This window comes from Cydia splendana, chromosome Z, assembly GCF_910591565.1.
Source record: "Cydia splendana chromosome Z, ilCydSple1.2, whole genome shotgun sequence".
In the NCBI taxonomy this organism is placed as follows: Eukaryota; Metazoa; Arthropoda; class Insecta; order Lepidoptera; family Tortricidae; genus Cydia; species Cydia splendana.
Window position 1 is genome coordinate 6533403 of NC_085987.1, and position 26314 is coordinate 6559716.

The window sequence follows — 26314 nt, forward strand, 5'->3', positions numbered from 1 at the left end:
CAACCATTTTGAAGTATCATTCCCTGATTGTTGTCGTTCGAAGTTGGGCGTTTGCTTATTATATTTATACAAATTATGGGTTTAGCCACAGTAATTGAGAATGAGGGTCATTTCCAACACGAAATGGCCAACGCCGGCACGAAGCTGGTTGTCGTGGACTTCACGGCGACTTGGTGAGTTGTAACCTAGAAGTTTCAAAACTACGGAGTCATCGTGGTTAAGAACGGTGTTAGTAACAAGTTTTAATGTTTGTAGGTGTCCTCCATGCCAGAGGATCGCGCCTTTCTTCGAGCAACTGCCAGCGAAGTTCCCTAGGGCGGTGTTCCTAAAGGTGGACGTAGACCGTTGTGCGGAGACGGCGGCCGCGCAAGGCATTAGCGCTATGCCTACTTTTGTTTTTTACAGAAACAGAGTAAGTGTGCCTTTAAGTAATTCATTCATTTTAATCTTTTTCCGATACTAATTAATTGCCCCACTTAATATTTATTGAATCTTAAAGCAGATGCTGAGTAATTGGATTTCAGTCTTATTTGAAATGAATTGTCCTACTTTACGACATTGCTGTGTTAAAAAGTATTTAAACTGATAGATGAAGATCATTTATCATGACATTCAGGAATCTTGTGGTATACATAAAGCAGTGTTGAGTTCTTACAAAAAATACATTTTTAACTGGGCATAATTTTATTTCTTTTGAAAATATATAATAAATTCTGTAGATGCCTTGCGAATGTTTTGCAGTGAAATATTTTTGTTTTGAATCAGGATAGTGTTATTTTTTTAACAATTATGGCCTGGATGCGAGTCCTTTAAGCCACAGGATAGAGCAAGGAAAGAGGACAATTTTATTTGCAAATTACTAATTTCTTGATTTTATTTGAAAATTACAAATTTCTTGATTTTTTCTCCCAGGTTAAGTCTAGGTAGCACTTTCCTTTGCAAGTGCTCTTTGAGAACAAATTGGAATATTCCTTCCAAGTTATATGTGCTTACTTACTTCTAATATAGCTACAACCCTTTGTGGGTCAGGACCCACTAACTGCTGATTCAAAAGGTAGTGGAGGGGACCCTGGTCTTTTTCCAGTTGTCACAATCTCGGGCATGCTTTCTCAAGTTGGTGTACAGGCAGCTGCAGCGAAAAGGTACCCCTCCTGCATAGAAGTTTGTATGCAAAGGGGCTAAGCTAATTGTATTGCCGACTGTATTTTCTCATAAAGTAGGTGTGTTTGTTTGATTATGTTTCAGACAAAGATTGACCGGCTACAGGGGGCTGACCCGGCAACTTTGGAGAGCAAAGTGAGACACTACTATGGATCTGAAGATGCTGGTGATGAGGACAATGCCGTTGCCGGCCATGTAAGTTACTGTTTCTTTTAACCCTTTGAACACTACACCAATTGTGTGTGGCGCGTCATCGTCATCGCACATCTCTTGGACGTTATTGGCTGTGAAAGGGTTAAGGAGATCAAACAACTCCGCACACGAAACGTAGGTAGTCGTAGCGTAGCGTATCAGATCTCTGTCATCATTATGACAGTCGTAAGCGTAAGGAACTTGTATACAAACAGAAGGATTATGCTTACGCGACACCTACATGACGCTTGGTGCCCAGAACTCTACGCGTCTCGTACTCGTAACGTTTACGCCTACTTTATTTGTGTATTTTAGTACTCCAGCAATTACATTGATTATAAAAACCAAACAAGTGCGAGTCGGACTCGCCCACCGAGCTGTGCGTACAAGCTTTTTTTGTATTTGTTATAGCAGCAACAGAAATACATCATCTGTGAAAATTTCAACAGTCTGTCTATTATCATGGTTCATGAAATACAGCCTGGTGATAGACAGGCAGACAGTGGAGTACGTCTTAGTAATAGGGTCCCGTTTTTACCCTTTGGGTACGGAACCCTAATAAAACAAACCAATATCCCCATTTAGAACCCAAAACTTAATTATTGGCAATACATATTCATAATTAAATGATGATATTCATTGAGGCACAGGGAATTGTGTTTCCAGTACTTGTTAACATTTATAAAACATTGCAGATGGACCTCGGAACTTTCATCACCAAGAGTGAATGCGAATGCCTGAACGAGGCCGACGAGCATCCGCTGGCGCACGCGCTGACCAGCGGCGGCGGCTACCTCGCCAGCGATTGCGATGAGCAGCTCATTATCAACATTGCGTTCAACCAGGTAAAGATATTAGTTGGACAGAAGGTGTCTAGTCGAGTGCTCATTATGATCGACCTTTGGTCTTGACCAGCGGCGATGGTTACCACGCCAGCAACTGCGATCATTAACATTGCATTCAACCAGGGGAAATATATTAGTTGGACAGAAGGTGTCTAGTCAAGTGATCATTGTGATCAACCTTTGGTCTTGACCAGCAGCGGTGGTTACCACGCCAGCATCTGCGATCATTAACATTGCATTCAACCAGGTAGAGATATTAGTTGGACTGAAGGTGTCTAGTCAAGTGATCATTATGATCGACCTTTGGTCTTGACCAGCGGCGGTGGTTAACACGCCAGCGACTGCGATCATTAACATTGCATTCAACCAGGTAAAGATATTAGTTGGACTGAAGGTGTCTAGTCAAGTGATCATTATGATCGACCTTTGGTCTTGACCAGCGGCGGTGGTTACCACGCCAGCATCTGCGATCATTAACATTGCATTCAACCAGGTAGAGATATTAGTTGGACTGAAGGTGTCTAGTCAAGTGATCATTATGATCGACCTTTGGTCTTGACCAGCGGCGGTGGTTAACACGCCAGCGACTGCGATCATTAACATTGCATTCAACCAGGTAAAGATATTAGTTGGACTGAAGGTGTCTAGTCAAGTGATCATTATGATCGACCTTTGGTCATGACCAGCGGCGGTGGTTACCACGCCAGCATCTGCGATCATTAATATTGCATTCAACCAGGTAAAGATATTAGTTGGACTGAAGGTGTCTAGTCAAGTGATCATTATGATCGACCTTTGGTCATGACCAGCGGCGGTGGTTACCACGCCAGCATCTGCGATCATTAACATTGCATTCAACCAGGTAAAGATATTAGTTGGACTGAAGCACAGTGTTCGATTTCCCTCAAAAAATTTCCCTATGCTGTTCATTGCATAAATCAATCAAGGAATGCATTTGAAATGCAAGACTAGAACACCCAGAAGTCTATTTCAAATACTTTTTTTAATAAAAAATAAATTATATTTCATGACCTTGACATCGAAAAACTACTAAATAAATTCTACAAAAGTATCTGATGAAGAAGTCGCTTTTTAATCAATGTAGTTCGATAAAGAAGCCTTTGGCGCATATTTTCTGGTTCTTAGTTTTGGAATTTACCCTCTGGTTACCGAGTTATTCATATAAATAGAGATTTTTTATTTCATTTTTTTCTCCTAAATAGCTCAAAAGTGCGACTTGCGACTAGCACTGACAGATTGCTCTTAACTAGGTCAACCACTGGTAAAAAAATCACGTTCCACTATCGCGGCGTTTGGGAGTTATCGAATTTAAAAATACAGTGTTAGGGTTGACCCTCAACTTGACCTTTAATTTTTAGTCAGAATTAATTCAAAATTTTCCTCTATTACAAAACTGTATATTGTTTAGACATACTCCAGCCCTCCAGGTACATAAATAAAAATACAGGAACACTGGATTGACGGGGGCAAAAGTGCACCAGTGCTAGTGATTAATTAAAAATCGACTAATCGTAAAAAACAATTTTATCCATCATTATCAAAATGGCTAAGTTTGAATACATTTAATTGTGTGCAAACCTCTTTCATTTATACTTATCACAAGTATAAACAACCGATATCTGACATTGACGGTGTCGAGTCACTTGTGATAGGGAACACCATTGCCGGAAAATGAACAGGAGAAAAACTATGATAGATCTCTTTCACCGTGCACTAGAATCATCAGATCCGTTCGTGTCTATGGCACACTACAGACAACGCCAAAAATCGTCCAGTAGGATTAGTCTACCAGAAGCAGTTCGTGAACTTCTGAAGCCGATTCATGAGGAAAACTTACAAGAGGCTGAAGTCGATGATGAAGATCTAGCTAATGATGGATCTTCGTTAATAGACGGTGATGAAAATCCATCCCATGTTGACGACTGCACGCTAGTTCTCGAAAATGAAAATAATTTGTATGAGCCACAAAATACATAAAATCTGAGACCAACTTGCGAAAAGAAACTATAACTTGACTTCTGAATTTCTTTCTTTCTTTTCTGAATTTAATGACTTTATTGTTTAACAAAGTGCACTGCACTTAAAAGTTTCTGCGTGGCCCAATGGTTGACTGGTAGAGAATGCCTTTTGGCAAGTCTGCCATTTGTAATTTCTTGTATTGTGCAATAAAGGTTAAATAAATAAATATAAATAAAGTTTCTTATGTTGTTCCTTAATTTAATTTAATCAGATTTTTTAATTACTCCGACCTTTCATATTTGTTTGACCTTTAAGTAACAACCCTAAAAAGTATAATTTGACCTTTATACGTAACTCCCAAACGCCGCGATAGTGGAACGTGATTTTTTTACCAGTGGTAGACCTAGTTAAGAGCCATCTTTCAGTGCTAGTTACAAGTCGCACTTTTGAGTTTTTCAGGAGAAAAAAAATGAAATAAAAAATCTGTATTTATATGAATAACTCGGTAAGCAGAGGGTAAATTCCAAAACTAAGAACTAGAAAATATGCGCCAAAGGCTTCTTTATCAAACTACATTGATTAAAAAGCGACTTCTTCATCAGATACTTTTGTAGAATTTATTTAGTAATTTTTCGATGTCAAGCTCATGAAATATAATTTATTTTTTATAAAAAAAAGTATTTGAAATAGACTTCTGGGTGTTCTAGTCTTGCATTTCAAATGCATTCCTTGATTGATTTATACAATTAACAGCATAGGGAAATTTTTTGAGGGAAATCGAACACTGTGTGAAGGTGTCTAGTCAAGTGATCATTATGATCGACCTTTGGTCTTGACCAGCGGCGGTGGTTACCACGCCAGCAACTGCGATCATTAACATTGCATTCAACCAGGTAAAGATATTAGTTGGACAGAAGGTGTCTAGTCAAGTGCTCACTATGATCGACTTTTGGTCTTGACCAGCGGCGGTGGTTACCACGCCAGCAACTGCGATCATTAACATTGCATTCAACCGTAAAGATATTAGTTGGACTGAAGGTGTCTAGTCAAGTGATCATTGTGATCAACCTTTGGTCTTGACCAGCGGCGGTGGTTACCACGCCAGCAACTGCGATCATTATCATTGCATTCAACCAGGTAAAGATATTAGTTGGACAGAAGGTGTCTAGTCAAGTGATCATTGTGATCAACCTTTGGTCTTGACCAGCGGCGGTGGTTACCACGCCAGCAACTGCGATCATTATCATTGCATTCAACCAGGTAAAGATATTAGTTGGACAGAAGGTGTCTAGTCAAGTGATCATTGTGATCAACCTTTGGTCTTGACCAGCGGCGGTGGTTACCACGCCAGCAACTGCGATCATTATCATTGCATTCAACCTGGTAAAGATATTAGTTGGACAGAAGGTGTCTAGTCAAGTGATCATTGTGATCAACCTTTGGTCTTGACCAGCGTGTAACGGAACGAAAATCTAAAGCTCAATCTAAAATATTTAAAAACTTTGATTAAAACAAAGCTAATGTACATAAAATTGCAAAGCTATGAGTCTATACTTAAGTTGAATATAAAAAGAATCATTTAAATTGTATTTCTTTCACGTGAGGTTTTGTAAGAGCGAAGGTTCCATGACGTCACAGACCCTGTAAATTATTTAAGCAGTAGTATTCTGATAGACAATATCTAAGCCCTAATTCTTACATGCTTCCAAAACATCTGCCCGACAAACAAAACCAGATTAAAGCCCAAAAATAAATAAATATAAATAAATTATATACTGTTCAAGTTTCAATTCATTCTATATGGTATAGAACACAGAAAGCAGTTGAAGTTTTGTTACAACCGCTAACTTACGGCATCGCTCAGCTATCCGTTGTTCACCACATCATGAAATCTGAACAGGATTTTGGCATACTTTTCTATACCAGACTCTTTCTCATTGATCGAGGCTTCATTCTAATTTTATTCATATTTTATAAGTCACTCAACTTCTCCAGAGCAAAAACATTTTATTTTCAATAATTCAATATCAAATCTCCTAGGAATCAAAATTTCCTTGTTTAATTTCAATAGCACATAATTTCACACTGTCATAGTTGAAGTTTTAGCAGATCATAGAAAATAATGAAGAATTTGCATTGTCAACAGTAATATAAAGAAAAAAATCAGTATAATCACTAAAATTCTATCTGTCAAACAAAACCAGATTAAAGCCCATATAAATTCATACAAATAAACTATATACTATTCAAGTTTCAATTCGTTCTATATGGTATAGAACACGGAAAGCAGTTGAGGTTTCTTTACAACCGCTAACTTACGGAATCGCTCAGCTATCCGTTGTTCACCACATCATGAAATCTGAACAGGATTTTGGCATACTTTTCTATACCAGGCTCTTTCTCATTAATCGAGGCTTCATTCTAATTTTATTCATACTTTATAAGTCTCTCTATTTATAGCAAATCATAGAAAACAATAAAGAATTCGCATTGCCAACAGTAATCTAAAATAAAAATCAGTATTAAGTTTTTCAAATCAATAAAAATCACTACTTTATGAATATATAAACACTCACCCGGACACTTGAAGGCTTCTTTGAAGTGGGTAGCTCAGGATTCCCTGGAACCTGCTCTGATGCTCAGCTACTTGCTCCTTGTAGCTCTGCAAGATGCTCAGCTGAAGTCGCTCGAAGATGTTCGGAGAATGCCTGCTAGGGCTCCGCTGGAGTCGCTCGATGATGTTCGGAGAATGCCTGCTAGGGCTCCGCTGGAGTCGCTTGATGATGTTCGGAGAATGCCTGCTAGGGCTCCGCTGATGTCCCAGGCTGCGCAGGCTGCTCCTTTGGGGCTTCTCTGGATCCTCTTCTTAGTTCTTCTTCTGGAGCTCTTCTTGGTTTGGCTGCTGTAGACTGAATGAATCTCCTAGGCTTTTGGCTCTTCTATTTATACCCCTATATATTTGGTATTATTTTGTTTTGTTTGTTTCCTTGGTTACGAACGTCGCCTTCGTCCTCATTGTCGCCTAAAATCTCTTTGTACTCTTCTATCAATCCTAATACGAATTTTTTTACTATGGCGTGCAAGCAAATTTGAACTTAATATATATGAATTTAAAGTCCATTTTTCAATGACCCTGTATACTGAAAATTTTCCTATGGGAAATATTTTTCTTTCTTTTTGAATAAAATACCAGTTTTTAGATGATTTTATATATAAATATGGATGTATTTATTTTTTATCTACGTATTTCAATAAATTTCTTACATCAAAACTCTATACTTTTGAAGTAATGGACAAAAATAACCTAACATTTTATTTGCATGTTTTTGTGGAATTTTCTAGTATTTCCACTATTATTTATGGCTAAAACTAATTCTTAAGCTTATAATCTATTTTCCTACTGCATCATTTAGTATTTACAAACACTATTTTTCATGTTTTTTACAACTGAACTTTCCTTGCAAAATTCCATCAGTACTAGTAAAGATATGATCATTTATTAACTAAATGACCCACCTTATATACAATATACTATATAAATTGACTAAAATACACTTCCCTTAATCCTCCAAATCCTTCTGATCTCACAATGGCATACAAAATTAGACTTTTCTTGGTCTATATTCATACATAAATACACTCAAGAATCTTATGTAAATTTTAGCTTATAAAAATATTATAAAATCTCAATGCCTTATTTAATTACATTCTACATAAATGAATCATGATATGCTTCTATAATTTTAACGTTTATTAGCTAGAACAGGTTCTCATTTTTCATTTTATTTGCTTATCCCATTTACATATATTGAAAATATTTATTTTAATGGATCGACTAATTATTAATTTCCTATGTACTATACACATATAATGACTCATTTTACATTGAAATTATGTATATCAATTCTCTAGTTTTATAGTAATTAGCAAAATTAAGTTTTTTATTTTATTAAGCGAACACTAATATTGTCATACTTAGACATAAGTGATGTCTACAATGTTTTATGTAAACCATATAACTTTCTATCTAATTATTTATGTTTTCAGTTTATATAAAACATTTCTACATACAATCAAGCTTATAATTAATTAGTTTAATGATGACAAAGAACATTTTTATGACTAAATTTGTTTTTCCCAACAATTCCATTCTATGTAAAAACATCTTTATTTGTAATTATGTGGCCATAACTTTATTGAACGAACACAGAGATCATCTGGTCCGTTTCAAGCGGCGGTGGTTACCTCGCCAGCAACTGCGATCATTAACTTTGCATTCAACCAGGTAAAGATATAACGAGGAGCCTAAAAAAAATCGAGGGCCTACCGCGAAAACCGAAATTCGAAAATTGCGAGGATCTTTCACTTTACTCCAAAGAAGGCGTAATTAGAGTGATAGAGAAAGATGCCCGCAATTTGCGAGCTTCGATTTTCGTGGATCTTCGTTGTTATAGCGGCAACAGAAATACATCATCTGTGAAAATTTCAACTGTCTAGCTATCATGGTTCATGAGTTACAGCCTGGTGACAGCGGAGTCTTAGTAATAGGGTCCCGTTTTTACCATTTGGGTACGGAACCCTAATAACAGCTGAATGTGTTGTTTCAGCTGGTGAAGCTGCACTCGGTGAAGATCAAGGGCCCCGCCGACAAGGGCCCCAAGTTCGTGAAGCTGTTCATCAACCAGCCGCGCACGCTGGACTTCGACCAGGCCTCCGGCAACAGCTCTGTGCAGGACTTGGAGTGAGTACCTACTTTCAGTTACCTACGCTGTTGGACATTATTGAAATGCACTGAATACAATATTGATGTTTCTCTTTATTATATTTTATATGCATTTAAATTCTGAACTAATACATACAAAACGAATGCTTACAGTCAGACCAAGCTGAGTTGTCAGCGATTTTAATAGCGTTCACGTCAGACTTCTATGAAATTATGTTTTTTTTGATTATGACGTTTAAAATAACGCTTGCAACGCCTGGGCTATAAAACTCGCTGCTAACTTAGCTTGGTCTGACTCTACCCATATTTTATATGTATAATTTTTAAGTTTACATTCCGTTATTTGAGAAATGTCTATACAAACTACAGTTTGACATCTCGTATCCCCGTGGATCCGTGTTCTACCTACTAACGTGAATCCATGATCAGCATGATATATCCTACCAAAAACATTTCATGTAAAGTGTTGCCAAGACTAGGCGCATAAAGATTTCACACTAAAAAGTTATCAGATCCCGTAGTAGGTACCAACGCTTTTACTCTGTAAGTTCTAACTGTATAAAGCCAACATCTTGGTCAAACAGTACGGCATGGCCATTTCGTTGCTGTCATATGGACAATCCCGTAATGACACTTTATGGATTTGAAAGACCTGTGCAGCTGTTACAACTTTGTACAAATAGTCCATCGAGGGAGTGTAAGTATATGTGACTGCAACGAAATGGCCAAGCTGTACTGTTTGACCAAGATGTTGGCTTTATAAATTTGATTGACTGTGCCGATCTAACTCGCAATACATAACCTTACATTTCCACTCCTCAGGCTCACTCCAAGCGATGTGGAAGGCAACCCGGTCCCCCTCAAGTTCGTAAAGTTCCAAAGCGTCCAGAACATTCAGCTGTTCATCAAAGACAACCAGTCGGGCGGTGACGTCACGCAGATCGACCATCTGGCGTTCTACGGCACGCCCGTCGCCACCACCAACATGGGCGAGTTCAAACGCGTCGCCGGCAAAAAGGGCGAGGGGCATTAATGGCTTGGGCTTACGCAGGGTGATACTACATGGCAGGCGTTTCTAAATATAGTGTTTTTTTTAAAGTCCGCTAATTTCAAGGGTGCATTCCTGAGCTTAAATTAATTAACTCTCTCAAAGAAACCGGTATTCTAATTACCTCCATTTTGGAGATAAACAATGATTTATTTTTATCTGATAAGGCCCTTACGTGCGTGTACACTTGCCTTAGAGCCTGTTTACATATTGATTAGTGTTTGGTAAGCAAGTACATACTATCTCGGACGATCGATATTAGAAATATCATTGATGTCTTATTTTTCAATTGTTTTTTGGATTTAACACATTCATTGCCACTATAAGTGCTACGGGTTACGCTTGTAGCGCGTAGCCAGTTTTGCCGTATGCCGTATGGAGCGCGTAGTCTCTACGAACAGTGTACCCGACAGTCGGGTTCTTGGCCCTGAATGTGTTAAATATAATGTCCGTATTACTGCCGTATTACAAGAACGCTATAAATTATTTTTTATGAAAAATACAAAATAAAATTAAAATTAACTATGCCATTCAGTTTCCTTAAATGTACTTAGCCATACCCCGAAGTTAACGGAGTTTAAAAAAAACTATAAATAAGTTCTATTCATAAAACTGCTTCTATTCATAAAACTGCTTCTAACACTCAAATGTCATTGGTTAAGGCTCTTTCCTGACTTAGGTATCGGTACAGTATTTTATCGTGATCGCGGAGGCGAGAGAACGGAGCGCATCACTCTGCCAATGAGGTAGCAATACTATTGTCGCACCAATTCCTTACTGACAAGTCAGGACGAACCTTAGGCCAAAAGATATGAATGAATTAGTATTGATGAGAGTTTATGAATAAAATTAGGATTTTTTATGGGTTTAGAATTGTACATCTAGTGACTCTGCTGGTTAGGATCACACCTCGTGCAACACAAGGGTACACAAACTTTAATCATATTGTAGCGCATGAAAGACGAAAGCAAGTGGTGGGCTTGCAGCACCATTGACTTAAAACACACTATAGTGTTACTATATTATACATGTCAGTTCCTCAAGATTCCAGAGGCTTGATTTTCTGTTTGTTCTTATTTACGATATAAATTGTGTAATGCGGTACGAAAATGTCATTTGATGTTTAAATATCGTCAAAACGATTTAACGACATTTAAGTTACAAAGTTAGCAAAATAAATAATAGACCGGAGTCATCCTCAGAGCGCTCATAATGCATTTTAGGAAATTGAAGACCTGTTGTAAAATTAACGAAAACATAATCCTACTATTGTTATATGATAGGTCCAAATTCCATTGGGCCCCGAGGTTAATGGCTCTACCACATTCCGGAATCGAATGAATGAGGTGTAGATATTTTGTATCGTAATAAAAATCATAGTTAATGGAAATCTGAAGTAAAATAAGTCATGTTTTGATTGTTTGTATATGCATACAGATTGGTCCCGTTTTTGTCAAAACTCAGTTCTGATGATGGGATCCATGAGGAATCGAGGGAACTCCTCAAATCTTAAAGGCATACATATAGTGATTTTTACGTTTTTATCAACAAGTCATGTAAGAAAACGTGGTCTAAAGTTTAGTACCCTGACGTGTTGCGTAGCTCTGCCAAAGCCAATTAAGCTTTCTAATTATTGTTATACACATTTCCCAAACTGTCTAATATAGCAAAAACTGAATGTAATATATTTTGTGACATGATTATCAATTATCATATTATTTAAATGGAACATTAGGTATTCGCAATATTGTGTAAGCGTAAGGGTCATCACGAGGTCCGCAGTTTGTTAAATGGTTCTGGAAGGTCAGACTGTGTATGATGCAATAAATAAAGATTATATTTTAGTGATGGTTTTATTGCTTAGCCTAAGGTTTGGGGTCTTGGTTGAGCTCGTAGATCTGGATGTAGGCTTCGGTGAGCGTGATCATCTGCGGCAGGATGCTGGTCACGTGGAGGTCTTGCATCTCGTACCTGAAACAAGGTAAACGTTAACCTCTTGTTTGTCAATGATAAGGACCCTGACAGGATATTTCTTTGTGCCACTCACCTCGTCGAGTCATATATCATAAAGCCAGGCTGTTTGTAGAGTTTCAATGGTTTAATAGGCAAATAAAACTACTTTTATTGTATGTCAGTGGTAATAGCTGTCACTACTACCAAACATACAACTGCCTTGACCTAAGGGACGCGACAGCCAGTCAGCACTGCTGCTTAAGGGAACTTCGACACGAAAGATCAAGAAGACTGCCTTGTGCCTCCGTCCTTTGTGCTTCACCTTTAGCTTATTTATTTATTTCTCTATGAAGTTACTGCGAGCCTACAGCGAACCGCGTTCGACGTGTTGCCTCTCTGTCGCACTTACGTACGAATCTATAATGGCGACAGAACGCAACACGTCGAAACGTGGCGGTAGGCCCTCTGGCCAGTTCTCAGTTATTTGACCATTTTAAACTACTAACGAGTTAAAGTCTATCAATACGTTACGTATGTCACTAGTGACGTACCATTGCTGCGTGGGTTTGTGCAGCACGTGCGCGCGGTAGGTGCCCTTCTCGGGCGCCCCGTCGTGCACTATGTTGCCGACCAGCTCGTATGTCGTCCGTCCGTTGTGCTTCGCTTTGACCTCTGGCGTGAGGATGTCACCGAAGTCTACGTTCCTGTGGAAAATGCACATTTTGCACCTAGGTTCAGTCGCCATTAGATATATCGGAGCGGCCAAGGTGCTCAAAAATATCAGAACACGCACTCTAACGCCTTGACAATATTAGAGTCGTGTTCAGATATTTGTGAGCGCCTCGGCCGCTCCGATCTATCTGATGGTGACTGTACTCGATATATACACGGGACAGTTATTAATTATGTTCATAGAATTCTACTTTTTAAGATAACTATCGTAATTAACCATGCTTTGTATCAGGCCTTTCGGCTCAGTACCAAGCGCAGTGAGCGTGTTAATGGAGCTGAATTAGTTAAACGCATATTTAAAATAAGTTTTTTAAAAATTTTAAACGGTCTAGAATCCTTCTAAGGTAACTTTGCGACGACTTTGAATCAGAAAATATAAAAATTTTACCTTCCAATAAAATTGATATTATGTTTCCTTCCACGTCGGATATCTTCATTGAGAGAGCAACGCGATCGTTGACCGATAGGTGCCGCTAGCGTCTATGTAGTCGCTCCGCCCCTCGACGTGACGTAGTTCCGCTTCCTTCCTGCCAACCATTGCTCGCTTCACGCTGCTCGCCGCGGCCATGTCATTGTTGAGGAGAAGTACCGTCGGCATAAAAGTAGCCTAGAAGCCTGCCAGGAAGGCATTACTCAGATATCCGACGTGGAAGGAAACATAATATCAATTTTATTGGAAGGTAAAATTTTTATATTATGTGTTCCGTTCCACGTCGGATATCTTCATTGAGACCTGTTTATTATCTCCTGGTGGCGAGTCAGCGGGCGCGCAAGCGTTAGGGCTACACCTACTGTCATAGAACTCAGAGAAAGAATAAATATATACGACATATTGCAACCCATGAAATCACAGTGACTCGTTATAATGATACATTACAGGAAATTGAGAATTTAAATTGTAATCCCAGGTTCGAATCTGACGTTAAACTGGTTTGAGAGATTTCTCATTCGAAATCGCTTCCGAACCGCAGAATCTCGGCGAGTCATGATCCCAATTAACTTAAGCCAAAATATCGCTAAGTGGATAGTTTTCCAGCCACTTTAGTTATCAAGTACATCGTGGATCGAAAGCAATCGTAGGCGAGGCCGGCTTAGATGAGACTGTGGCTGAAATAAATAAGCGCAGTGTCCCCTAACATTTGTGTAATTCTCGCAAGTTGACGTACCCAGACTACCTACTTACTGGGTCTATACATTATTCCGGAGCTTCTAAGAGTCAAGTCGGTAAGACACGTTATCTGGTTTAGAGCCGAATTTCGGACACAAAATAATAGCGTGAAAGTTAACTATGCAATTACCCGGGCTACAGTGTAGTAGACGAAGGTCATTGACCCTGCGGTCTGATGCTAACAGCAAATGTGCGGCAGCTCTTCTATCGTACTTCTTCTAACGTACCTAACGTTGTAGGGCTATTCAAATTAGGGCAAGTAGATTTCTCGCGTCCCAAGCTGGTGGTTTGGGAGGCGCTGGTCTCGCTATTAATGGCGTTGGAAGAAGGCATAGTGTCCGATAGTGGTTCACATACAGCACTTGTTACAGGCTTATGAACAAGTATCGTTCTGAAAGCTAACATGGACAATAGAAATAGATGTCTGAGATAGCTCGCTACTTCACTGGGTATTAGAGGTACCTGGCAGTCGATCTTATTTTTGATGCACCATGAAGACCATTTCTACATTGTGGGCGTACAGGCGGCCTAGACAAGGGGACGATCTAGGGAGTGCTCCCGTTACTGGTTTTCAATACAAACATAGTACCGGAACCGGGAATACCCGGTTCCTCCATATTAGTGAGACAGTGACAGTTGCGTCTCGTTCGCTACGTAGCGTTAGCCCTTGGCATGTTGCATGCATGCGCCAGTCACGCCAGTAGGTACATCACAGCGGACGTCACACCTGATCTCGCCAGCTCGGTGTTGGAGAATCCTATCTGACAGGAGCTACGCCTCATTCTTAAGGTCGTTGACTCGTAAGAGAGGGCGGTCTGATGCTGTGTTCACTAGGACCGCCAGTAAATTGCAAGCTTACCACAGCTGCGTGAAGGCTCTCCTTATCACGCCGTCACAGTAAACAGACTAGGCTGGGAGGTGGAGACATCCATACCAAGTCGTATCACCGGCAGCTGCCAGACGCGACGTGGTAGCAGTTCAGAGTCTGTTAAGAAATACCGTGACACAGTGCGAAGACTCTCGAAAGCGGAGGCTGGCCAACAGGCCTATCAGGCGAAGATAGTCTCGGCGGCTTCTGGGCGTAGCTGCCACTCGGGCGCGCAGTGACTTCTTGATAAACCGTCGCCCTCGGGGGTTGTACCGACCTGGTAAGTAGCAAGGAACCAGCGCGACCTGTAGACGATCTGCTGGCATCAGCAGTTTTTGCGACAGCCGTGGTAACGGAGGGGATGTAGTGTCGCCGTCGTTTTATGTATACTGTAGTGGTGCGGTTGTATGTTTACACTTCTGTCGTCAGCGCTGCAGATGTGGCCCGTTAACGGTTACTCTTCACTGAAAGGGCCTTACCTCGTACATTGTCTACCAATATTGGAGATTGTAACGGACTGCTTGCATAAGATGAGGGAGGAAGTGGCGCGAGGCTTTCGGCAGCTTCGTGTTGCTGAGGACTGCGAAGGTGTCACCTTCCTCCATGAACTAAAGTTTACGAGTTTGAGACGGAACAGGAGGCGTTGAGTCTCATTTCTGCGAGAAACTCGGCAGCAAGGCAGGCCTGTATGTCGCGAAAAAGAAAACTTTCAATCGGGGTGTTGTGCCGCGTGTCCCACGTGATGTCTAGGAGCGTGATAGTCTGATTCGCTTTATCCGAAGAAACACCCTATATCGAGCTAGTATAGGGGCATGGTCGCATGCTTTTAAGGAAATCGAACTAATGAAATCAGTCTAAAATCGATTTTGGCGCTTGCGTAACAAAACTGTTTCGATAAAGTCGAAGACAGACAGATGTAAACTGTTGGAGTCCTCCTGGCCCCTTTCTCTTAGCACCGGAAACTCAAGCTTGTTCAGGCGCAGCGGGTTTATTTATCCCATTTTGTTTATTATGGGCTTGGCGCACGAGAAAGACTTTGTAAGACGGAACTTAAGCTGGAGAGCGCAGGCAAGCAGAGATAATTATGTGAAGTCTGCAGACCTTTTCGATGCCTTTCACCTCGGTTTTGAGCGGTCGCACAGGGCCTTGTCGCTAGCTGTTCTCCGGTTGGATCACTCCATGGCCTCGAGAAGTCGTAGGAACCTCGAAGCGGCACGGCTCCTCGTCGATCAGCACCTTTATGAAGCCCGGGAACGCGACGTATTTTCCTCTGAGTATCGACATATCTTACCGCTTTCAACTCCGGGCAGTCGAGCCACGCAGGACGAAGCTCCTTACAACCTTTTCTGCCGTCGCCGGAGGATTCCTTAACCGAAAACAAGAGCTTAGCGGTCTGTTCGTGCTGTGGCACCATAGCTATAGGCGCCTGAGTACCTCAATGGGACCATGTGGACAGGACAAAACTGATACTGAGGCGCCCATCAGCAGGCAGCATCGGCGGCAGGTAAGTTCGCGGTGGTATTCTTCTATTCTCGAACAGAACATGGGCGCCATTGCAAGGGACGACATCGTCGTGGTTGCAGCATCGGTGGACAGCATCGACGTGATTGTCGGTGCCATCATGGCAACCGCCGCCGCTCAGGAGGCGCCGGTGCGTGAAGCTAGAGGCGCCATCGTGGCGGCCGGCTCGGGAGGCACCGGTGCGTGAGGCCGGGCGGCGCTATCATGGCGGCCGCCACTGGTTCGGGAGGCGCTGGTACGTGAGGCGAGGACCCATCGTGGCGGCCCGCTCTAGAGGCGCTGTCGCGTAAGGCGGGCGGCTCCATCGTGGCGGCCGCCGCCGCCGGCTCGGGAGGCGCCGGTGCGTGAGGCGAGACGCGCCATCGTGGCGGCCAGCTCGGGAGGCACCGGTGCGTGAGGCGGCCGCCACCTGGCTCGGGAGGCACTGGTGTGAGGCGAGAGGCGCCATCGTGGCGGCCAGCTCGAGGCGCCAGTGCGCAAGGCGGTGGTGCCATCGTGGCGGGCGGCTCCGTTGTGGCGGCTGCCACCGCCGGCTTAGGACGCGTCGGTGCGTGATGCGAGAGGCGCCATTGTGGCGGCCAGCTCGGGAGGCACTGGTGCGTCGGCCACCGTAGCCAGGCTCAGGTGCTTGAGGCGAGAGGCGCCGTCGTGGCGGCCAGCTCGATAGGCGCCGGGCCGATGGCTGGTTCGTAGTTGCACTCATCATCACGGCGACACTGCTGCCCTCGGCGGCGCCATCGTGGTGGCCACCACCGGCGCGTAGGTGCGGCACCACGGAGCGACGTCATGACGGACGGCAGCCAACGCGGCGATCGTCGCTATACTCGTAGCGTTTCCACTGCTTCCACGTAACTTACCTTCCTTCCACTCGAGCAGTCGGGACGCAGAAGCGGTCCGCCTTCACCTTGGCGCCAGGACGGGATAGACAGGTCCGCTATCCACCCGCGCCGCGACCGCAGCAACAGGAGCGGGCGTGTGCCTCTCGGAGTCCCGCGGACTGGAAGCGTCCGCACCGCGACTGCAGCAACAGGAGCGGGCGCGGACTGGAAGCCTCCGCACCGCGACTGCAGCAACAGGAGCGGGCGCGGACTGGAAGCGTCCGCACCGCGACTGCAGCAACAGGAGCGGGCGCGGACTGGAAGCGTCCGCACCGCGACTGCAGCAACAGGAGCGGGCGCGGACTGGAAGCGTCCGCACCGCGACTGCATTAACTGGAGCTGGCGCGGACTGGAAGCGTCCGCACCGCGACTGCAGCGACAGGAGCGGGCGCGGACTGAGGAGCGGGTGCGGACTCTCGCGGACTGGAAGCGTCCGCAACAGGAGTGGGCGTCCCGCGGACCCCGCACCGCGACACCTCGGGCTCCGGCCCGCAGCGTCGCGGCGTCTCGGAGTCACCTTGGACGACAGCAGAAGAAAGTCGACGGCGCCGGCGCGCGGGGGCCGACCTCCCCTGAGCCTCTGTCGCGTCGCAACTAACGACACGAGGTACTCCCAGGTTAATACGACCTGCCTGAGAACCGTCCTTTAGTGTCGAAGTAACTTCTGAACGCCAATAAAACTAGAATCTCATTAAACTGGCTCACCGGATGGTTCGAGACAATCCAAACCTCCTTATCGGCGAAGCGCGGCACCCGGCAGCGGCGCGCGCAGGCTGTCCGCCTCCGCGCCGCCCCCGCCGCCGCCGGCACGATGACCGCACGTTCCCTCTCTGATGCGGAGCGACTTGCGTTACCACTTGTTAACGAAAACCACTGACGCACTTCCTACTTCGATCTCGAAAATGCGAGTTAACGGTAACGATTTTAGCAGCATGGAATGAAATTAATTTAGCAAGAAAAAAGTGGGTAGAATCGAAAAGCACCGTTCGATGACTTCGATCGCGAGACCGCCAAAAGACTAATAGTAGCGATCTCTGCTATATCTCACTATTTAATCGACCGAGTTTTGGATCGGAAAATGTTAAAGCACCATGCTGCAAAAATATACGCAAAAAATATTTGCGGACCATCGGTCAGACGGTCGACGAAACAATAACATGGCCGCGGCGAGCAGCGTGAAGCGAGCAATGGTTGGCAGGAAGGAAGCGGAACTACGTCACGGCGAGGGGCGGAGCGACTACATAGACGCTAGCGGCACCTATCGGTCAACGATCGCGTTGCTCTCTCAATGAAGATATCCGACGTGGAACGGAACACATAATATACAGTTTAAAACAAATTTCTATAGCTGTCTAGCTTAGTACAGTCAGCAGCAGAAGTTGTTGCGGACATGGTGTTAAAATGATCTTGACGCGACTTTATTGTTAAAAGAATAAGAGCGTGTCAAGGTATATTTGAACACCTCGCCCGCTTAGCAACTTCTGCTGCTGACGGTACAAAATTAATGCATACTCACTTGACAGGAAAGTTGACAACGGTAGGGTTCTTCTCCACAAAGAACGTGTTCTTGGTGAACCGCTTTATGTACAGTATGAGGTAGGGCGGCAGCTGCGTGATCTCGAACCGCTTCAAGAAGTTCTCCTTGTACGTCTTGTACTCTTTGGACGTTTGCCCGTTGAATTTGGAGAGTAGTTGGTAGAGGTTCACCTGGGTGCAGTATAAGAAAATTACGTTATTGTTTTCTTTTGTGATATTATCATGTTGGTGGCAAAATTACGACCTGTGTAGACTAAGTGAGAGCAGAGTAAAAGACAATAGTTTAATGAAGATCTGCATCTTTTTTAAGTGAGACTGAAAAGGACTCGAGTCCATACGAAATACTCGGAAATACGTTTTGAACTTTGAGTATCTAGTAACTGGAGACGCCATGGCTGTCATTTTCTGTACAAAACAGTTTGCCGATGAAGGACTTCTCCAAGGAAGTAATAATAATTTAAGTGTGGTTTTGATCCCACTGGTGATGCTCATGGCCACACATAAGATTACGTGATCCCAGCGGTGATGCTCATGGCAGCCAACGTGTTAACGGTCCTTAAGTCTTGGTATTTATTGCAGAAACGTATGCTCTATAAATAATTCTTAATGTCTACATCATTCTCAAATCAAACATGTTAAGAAACCCTGTCCATATATTTACCCCCTTATTCATAATTTCATAAACGCACTACAAACTTCAATTAGCTAATAACAGTTTGTCAACAGTGACATATGTATTTGTAAGAAAGGGATAAACATAATTGAACTAAATCAGGCCCGTAAAGTTTTATGAATGGGGTTATTAGTTTCCAACACTGACCTGTGGAATAATATTCTCTCTGAATTCGTCGGTGAAGAGCGGCGTGGGCGGCAGGTCGCACGTCAGGTACAGGAACGGAGACTCCGTTATCAGCTCTTTGTACTCATCGCTGTTTAGGTCGACCCGGGCTGCGTCGTCCGCGTCAGGCGGTGGCAGTTTCCTGTCAACATTCAACATTGATCATTATTGAAGCTATAGTCGGTCAAACAAGTTTGTCAGCAGCAAAAGGCGCAAATTCTAATTTTCTAAGGGACGATTACCTACCCTTCTCGCCTAAATTTTTTTTAAATTGCCGCTTTTTTCTACTGACGGAAATGGCTTGACACACTATATCTTACACAATCGAATCACGGAACAAAGAGTGAACTTAACCTCTTGTTTGTGTACGATAAGTATCCTGATCGAATTTTTGGTCACCGTTTAGCATTTTTTCGAGTATGATTTTTCTGCTTTATACAACCGAGGTTTGAACCCACGATTTTTGACCACCGTACACATATGAAATATGAAACGTTAGTAATGGCCTTAACTTCCGCGATTGAAGCGAATTTAGCCTCTTTAGATACCCATATTATTATGTATGTATATTTGTCAGACACTGTTAATTGTCATTGAAAGGCTTTATTCTTATTGAAGACAAAGATGCCAGATGACGTAAAAAGTGTCCTTGGTATAGTCCTTGTCTTGGTGCAGGGATCGGATACCGGTATTTTTTGTACGGGAACGAAAACGGTTTTTTTTTCGTTCTTTGTTCAATCACTTCATTTCTAATTGAACAATCTAATAATACGAAGTCGTTACCTAAAATCACACCTGAGTCCTACATTTCGAGAGTAAAATGATTCGAAATATATGGTTATTTCGACGTTTTTGCATATTACCGGTCCCGATCCCTGCCTTGGTGTACTTACCTCGTGTATATCCTCATGTGGCCGAGGAAGGACTTGTAGATGATGGAGCTGTCCGCCTTCTTGGTGCCGTTGAGCGCCATGTGCAGCGAGTTGAGGAACCAGGAGAGGAAGTCCACGGGGTCACCTGGAAATATCACCAACGGCTTCTTAATGTCTACAAATGCATTTTGTTGATATTCAATTGGTGGATATCATTATTATCTGACATAAACAGAATAAGTATGGCACTGCATCAATAGTAGCGGATGAAACAATGCACCAAAAGTGTCTGCAACCCTCGAATACTTTTCCAAATAGATATCTACAATTCGCATTTAAAAGTGCCTGTTGCTGCCTAATTATTCTACATATAGAGAAATATTTATTTTTGTTGAGCCATTTGAAAATTATATACACTTTTGACGCGCTGTCTGGTCGATTTCTTTTGGCGCTGACTGTACTAAAGTACAGAAGATTCTCTCTGCTAATTTTGACTTTTCATTACTCATCACTCTTATAATCAGGGTTTAAAAATCAAATAAAAAGTTAAATAATATCTAGTGTTTGTTAAGACAATTAATAGATTGATTGTAGTTAATAAAGAAGTAAAAATGATAGTTACAAAATATTAACTAATTCAAATGTGATAATTTAACATTCGCCGATAGCATCGCTAAATAAACAGTTTTGAAAAGTGGCCATACGGTAGGCTAGTCAAATTGGGGTAGTTCTTGCAGTGACAGCACATCGAATCAGTCGCAACGATGCATAATAACACATCTACAGTATTTTGCAAGGCAAATACTTAAAAAAAGATACGCTTAATAAATTTGGTAAACATAATAATTCATTCATTATTATTAACACGACGTTTAATAATATTCAACATGTTACAATTTAACAGTTTTGAATGAATCAATTCAGAGTTAGTTTCATTAGACTCATATAACTGCGTGGAAATATCGGGAGCTCGAAAACAATACAAAAGGTAATCACGGTCCATATCCCGGTCGATATAAGTCTAGTGCGACATATAGGTATTACAATTAAAAACAATGTACATTCTAGAGTGATTAATGCTTATTTTCCTTATCTTTCTTTCTTCTTTCTTTATGGCATGGCATGTTTACATAGCTGTATATACATTACTCACTTAAGAAGTCTTAACTTTAAAAATATGCGTTAAATTCTTTATTCCTTCGCCTGGCCTATATTAATACATTTTATTAATGAAATAGATCCTAATTAGGACTTTTCTACTCAGAGCATCAGTTAATGATGATGATAATGGCTACAAGTAAATGAACTAGAACCTCTTCTCTAACCACAGCACAACAGCTTGCATTACGATACGTGCGCTTTAAATGCGTGCAAGCTCCATCACTTGCGTATCAGTTCACCGAACCGTTGCATGAACAACAATTACTCACTTTGCTTAATAAATTGGAACCTCTTCTTTGACCATAGTACAACAGCCTGCAGCATCTCGTGCGGCGATACGTGTGCTTTAAATGCGTGCAAGCTCCACCACTTGCGTATCAGTTCACCGAACCGTTGCATGAACAACAATTACTCACTTTGCTTAATAAATTGGAACCTCTTCTTTGACCATAGTACAACAGCCTGCAGCATCTCGTGCGGCGATACGTGTGCTTTAAATGCGTGCAAGCTCCACCACTTGCGTATCAGTTCGCCGAACCGTTGCACGAACAACAATTACTCACTTTGCTTAATAAATTGGAACCTCTTCTTTGACCATAGTACAACAGCCTGCAGCATTTCGTGCGGCGATACGTGAGCTTTAAACGCGCGCGGGTTCCACAGCTTGCGTATCAGTTCGCCGAACCGTTGCACGAGCAGGAAGAGCGAGTCGCCCGGCGGCCGCTTCACGTTGGCGTAGTTTGCTTCGCGGAGGAAGTAGTTACGCAGGGGCCGGACTTGGGAGAGGCACTGCAAAAAATGGTTTGTTAAATTACCTACCAATAAAAGAACGGACGCTTTCGTTCATCATAAGACATTAGTAATAATAAGCCCAAACAAGGGTAGTTAAGGATTACACAGGACAGCTTATTAATGAGAATCTGTTGATCATTTTACGGTCTTCATCTTCACTTTACCTTCACATGATACTTTCCGAGAGCAAAGAGTTTTAGCTATTGGGTGTTAAGTACAGGCGGTTCCGAGGCTTGCTTCCTGACACCGTAGGGTTGCAGAATAACGCATTGCAGCCATAATTTATGAGCATTAGGCCCACTTGTGCGGTTGTCTATTGTTTGTCCGAAAATTATATAAAATAATACTCATATGCCCGAATTTTATTTGCCCGAATTTCATTTGCCCGAATTGTTTGTTTACCATAAAAATGATGTGACATACTCTTTGTTTACCCGATTATTAGATTCCATAACGTACGAGTGCCATACGTGTTGTTGTCCATATTATTAATTGTAATAATATTATTTAATAGAATATTTAAACCTCACCTAACCCACTTTTCCAGTAGTATTTCTTTTCTGTAAGGGTCGCAGTTCAAACCTAACCTAACCCATTTTTAGTAGCATTTGGTTTCTGTAAGGGTCGCAATTCAAACCTAACCTAACCCACTTTTCTGATAGCATTTCTTTTCTGTAAGGGTCGCAATTCAAACCTAACCTAACCTACTTTTCTAGTAGCATTTATTTTCTGTGTGGGGTGCAGTTCAAACCTAACCTAACCCACTTTTCCAATAGCATTTCTTTTCTGTAAGGGTCGCAGTTCAAACCTAACCTAACCCACTTTTCCAGTAGCATTACTTTTCTGTAAGGGTCGCAGTTCAAACCTAACCTAACCCATTTTTCTAGTAGCATTTGGTTTCTGTAAAAAAAATATATTATGGCTAGTGATAATTATGGCTTACAATGATGATGACAAATGATATTATTGAAATTGATTTTATGGGAAACAAAGTTTCTGGCACGTGACTAATATAGTAAACAATAAGTATTGCATATGTAATTATGGGAAACAATATAATGGCTGTTGACTATTATGGCAAATGAAATTATGGCAAATGAAATTCTGGCAAGTGGGTGTATACCCACTTGTGCCATCCCACTAACCCGGGGTTAAGCGGTTAAACTGTTAACCTAGTATCAAATGGTACTGGTAACCATGGTAACTCCATGGTTAACTGGTTAAGGGAATAGTGGAATGGTGCAAGTTGCCTCAGTTACCTCTGAAAGGTCCGAGTTAAACCGTAAAATTAATTCAACCTTTGCTAATTATTTTTCATGGCACAGATTTGCTGCGTCAATGATCGGGAATACATTACCTGTAGGATAACATTGCAGTAATCATTGGCCTTGATGTTGTTGAGCCCCACGATCCCCGGCATGTACATGGTGCCGTCGATGGCGCGCGACTGCTTGGTGTTGGAGTCCATCTGCTGTATCTGCTCCGGGGTGAACACCGGGTTCAGCACGTACTTGATGTCGTTCAGCGATGAGTCTGAAAATTGTTACATATGTTAAGATCTTCTTTCAAAGTGCATTTCATAGAATTGTCTACAGTAAATTTATTGTGAAACACTTCTTCTTCCTCGCGTTATCCCGGCATTTTTGCCACGGCTCATGGGAGCCTGGGGTCCGCTTGACAACTAATCCCATGATTTGACGTAGGCACTAGTTTTTACGAAAGCGACTGCCATCTGACCTTCCAACCCAGACGGGAAACTAGGCCTTATTGGGATTAGTCCGGTTTCCTCACGATGTTTTCCTTCACCGAAAAGCGACTGACAAATATCAAATGATATTTCGTACATAAGTTCCGAAAAACTCATTGGTACGAGCCGGGGTTTGAACCCGCGACCTCCGGATTGAAAGTCGCACGCTCTTACCGCTAGGCCACCAGCGCTTCATTTATTGTGAAACACTGTAATTATTATATTTCTACAGCTTCTTTGTTATTAAAATATGATTTCAAGAGACCTTAAAATGTATTTCATAGAACTGTCTACAGTAAATTTAAATTAAAACTCTGTAATTATTTTTATATAAGGTGCAGCGGGGCAATTTCGAATGCGGCGAAATTTTAACTAATCGAAATATCTTCCATTATTAATTAGAGTGATACACAACACATCTTTTTCGCTATCAGGATATATAATGGCACTCTAGTTAATAATGTAGAACATGGAAGATATTTTGATTAGTTGAAATTTCCCCACTGTCGAAATGGCAGCACCTTAGCTTAAAGATTCAAACTTCAAAATCATCCTATCCTTTCTATCACAACTCTACTAACCACCATTTCCTAGAAACCTCTGAAGAGAATAAACACAAAAATAAATAAAATATAATAATTATTATGAGACAATCTTAAAACAAATGGGATTTAGTAAATGCATAGACAAACTTCTCAATTCAGAAACAAATATTAATAAATAAGAATAAGGGATTTTAACCGTCCAGTTTCACAGGTAGGGTCACTAACAACTACACCACGCATACTTGAAACAAGCTTGTCATGTTTTTAACTTACCAATAACTTCATAGTTGTCCGGCAAGCAGTAGAACTTGAGTGTGTGCAAGTTGAGGAACACATGGTGCCCGTCAGCCACAGAATGGGTGTAAGCATGAGTATTGGTGCCTCTTCCCTGCAAGAATGTCACTGATTTATTTGTACTGCCGGACACAGATGTCTCATATATTATTATAATCATATAGTCACTATGCTAGCCCAAATTAAATAGGCATATTACTTGTACATTACCTATTTCCTCACAATGATTTCTTTGACAGAAAAGAATGTAAATGGTAAATATTAAATGGATTTTGTAAACACAAAATCCATTGTTCTCAAAAGCATTGTGAGGAAACCCTCACAATGCTTTTGAGGACCATGTTAGGTTAACTGTGACAAAAACCTTGGTTGGTTTTAGATAAAAATAGTATATGACAAAATGTGTTGACAAAATATGTTGAAAGAAGGCAAAAAAAAATTCAAGTTCTAAACTCGACCTCCCTCCCCCTCTCCTTGTTTTACTCTGACAGGATACATAGAATAAGATACTGGGATTCTCCAGTTTCGGCCACTGTTTACTAACCTGGAAATATTTCCCGCATATAAGGCAAGCGTACACGTTGATGCGAGTTAACGACACAGAACACAACTTCTCAAAGTCGAAGTCCAATACGTGGCGGTTTATGGTGTCCAGGTACGGACACTGGATGTGAGGCATCTTCACAGGCGGCGCCGAAGCCTCTGGAATTCATGTAAGATGCATGTAAGGTTAGTGAGCGTCGTAAACAAATAGAAATGTAGGTTAGGTGTATTGGGCAACTTACCGGGTTCGGCATCGGAAATTTTCCTCTTTTTTGTTTCGTCGGACATTCTTGTTACGATGTGGTTTAATTAGAAATCGATTATATTTATTAAAAATAGCAGTGCTATTCGGCAGCAGGGCTGTTAAACTGTAATGACATTTGACAGTACTGACGTTAGTGACAGTAGCACAGATTTTTTTTTTTAACAATTATGGCCTGGATAGTAGCACAGATAATCATGCGCATTTAATCGATTCAATAATCGATGGTGGTTAACAACAAAGCAAAGAGTATAGGGGGTATATACCAAGGCCTATTGACTTCCTTGAAACGATGTGACCCTTCAAAATTGTGCATGTGTTGTCCGTTCCCAGACGAGATTGCCAGTAATTAACATCAAAATATTTTACTACAGCAACATTGCTAGAACTGGCTTTGTCTATAGATGCGATTTCTAGGAACAAATCAAATTATTTTGATTTGTATTTTATGAAGTAGTCATATGTAAATTATTATTTATTTTTTGATATATGTATATTATTATCTATTATATTTCAGTTTTTCTTTGTCTATGTTCATAAAATCTACGAAGGGTAGACGTGCCTCTACCCTCCTTGATAAAATAAAAAAAAATCTTTGTCAATTGGCCTCTTTGATAGGCCTTGATTTGGGTCTGGCCGGTAAGAACATAGACAA

The 26314-nt window shown here is 41.8% G+C and overlaps 2 protein-coding genes across 2 annotated transcripts; one reads left to right on the forward strand and one right to left on the reverse strand.

The window, feature by feature from the left end:
• LOC134804296 (thioredoxin-like protein 1) lies at positions 1–11793 on the forward strand. Its single transcript, XM_063777305.1, has 6 exons — positions 1–173; positions 256–412; positions 1246–1356; positions 2049–2198; positions 8786–8919; positions 9724–11793. Exons 1-6 carry the CDS (start codon positions 76–78, stop codon positions 9932–9934), a joined length of 861 nt encoding a protein of 286 aa, XP_063633375.1. The 5' UTR covers positions 1–75; the 3' UTR covers positions 9935–11793.
• LOC134804285 (ubiquitin carboxyl-terminal hydrolase 39) lies at positions 11784–25779 on the reverse strand. Its single transcript, XM_063777282.1, has 10 exons — positions 25640–25779; positions 25399–25556; positions 24834–24948; positions 23626–23801; positions 22040–22265; positions 20337–20460; positions 19426–19585; positions 18586–18776; positions 12454–12606; positions 11784–11920 (listed from the first exon to the last, which is right to left on the reverse strand). Exons 1-10 carry the CDS (start codon positions 25683–25685, stop codon positions 11815–11817), a joined length of 1455 nt encoding a protein of 484 aa, XP_063633352.1. The 5' UTR covers positions 25686–25779; the 3' UTR covers positions 11784–11814.
• Positions 25780–26314: the final 535 nt, after the last annotated feature.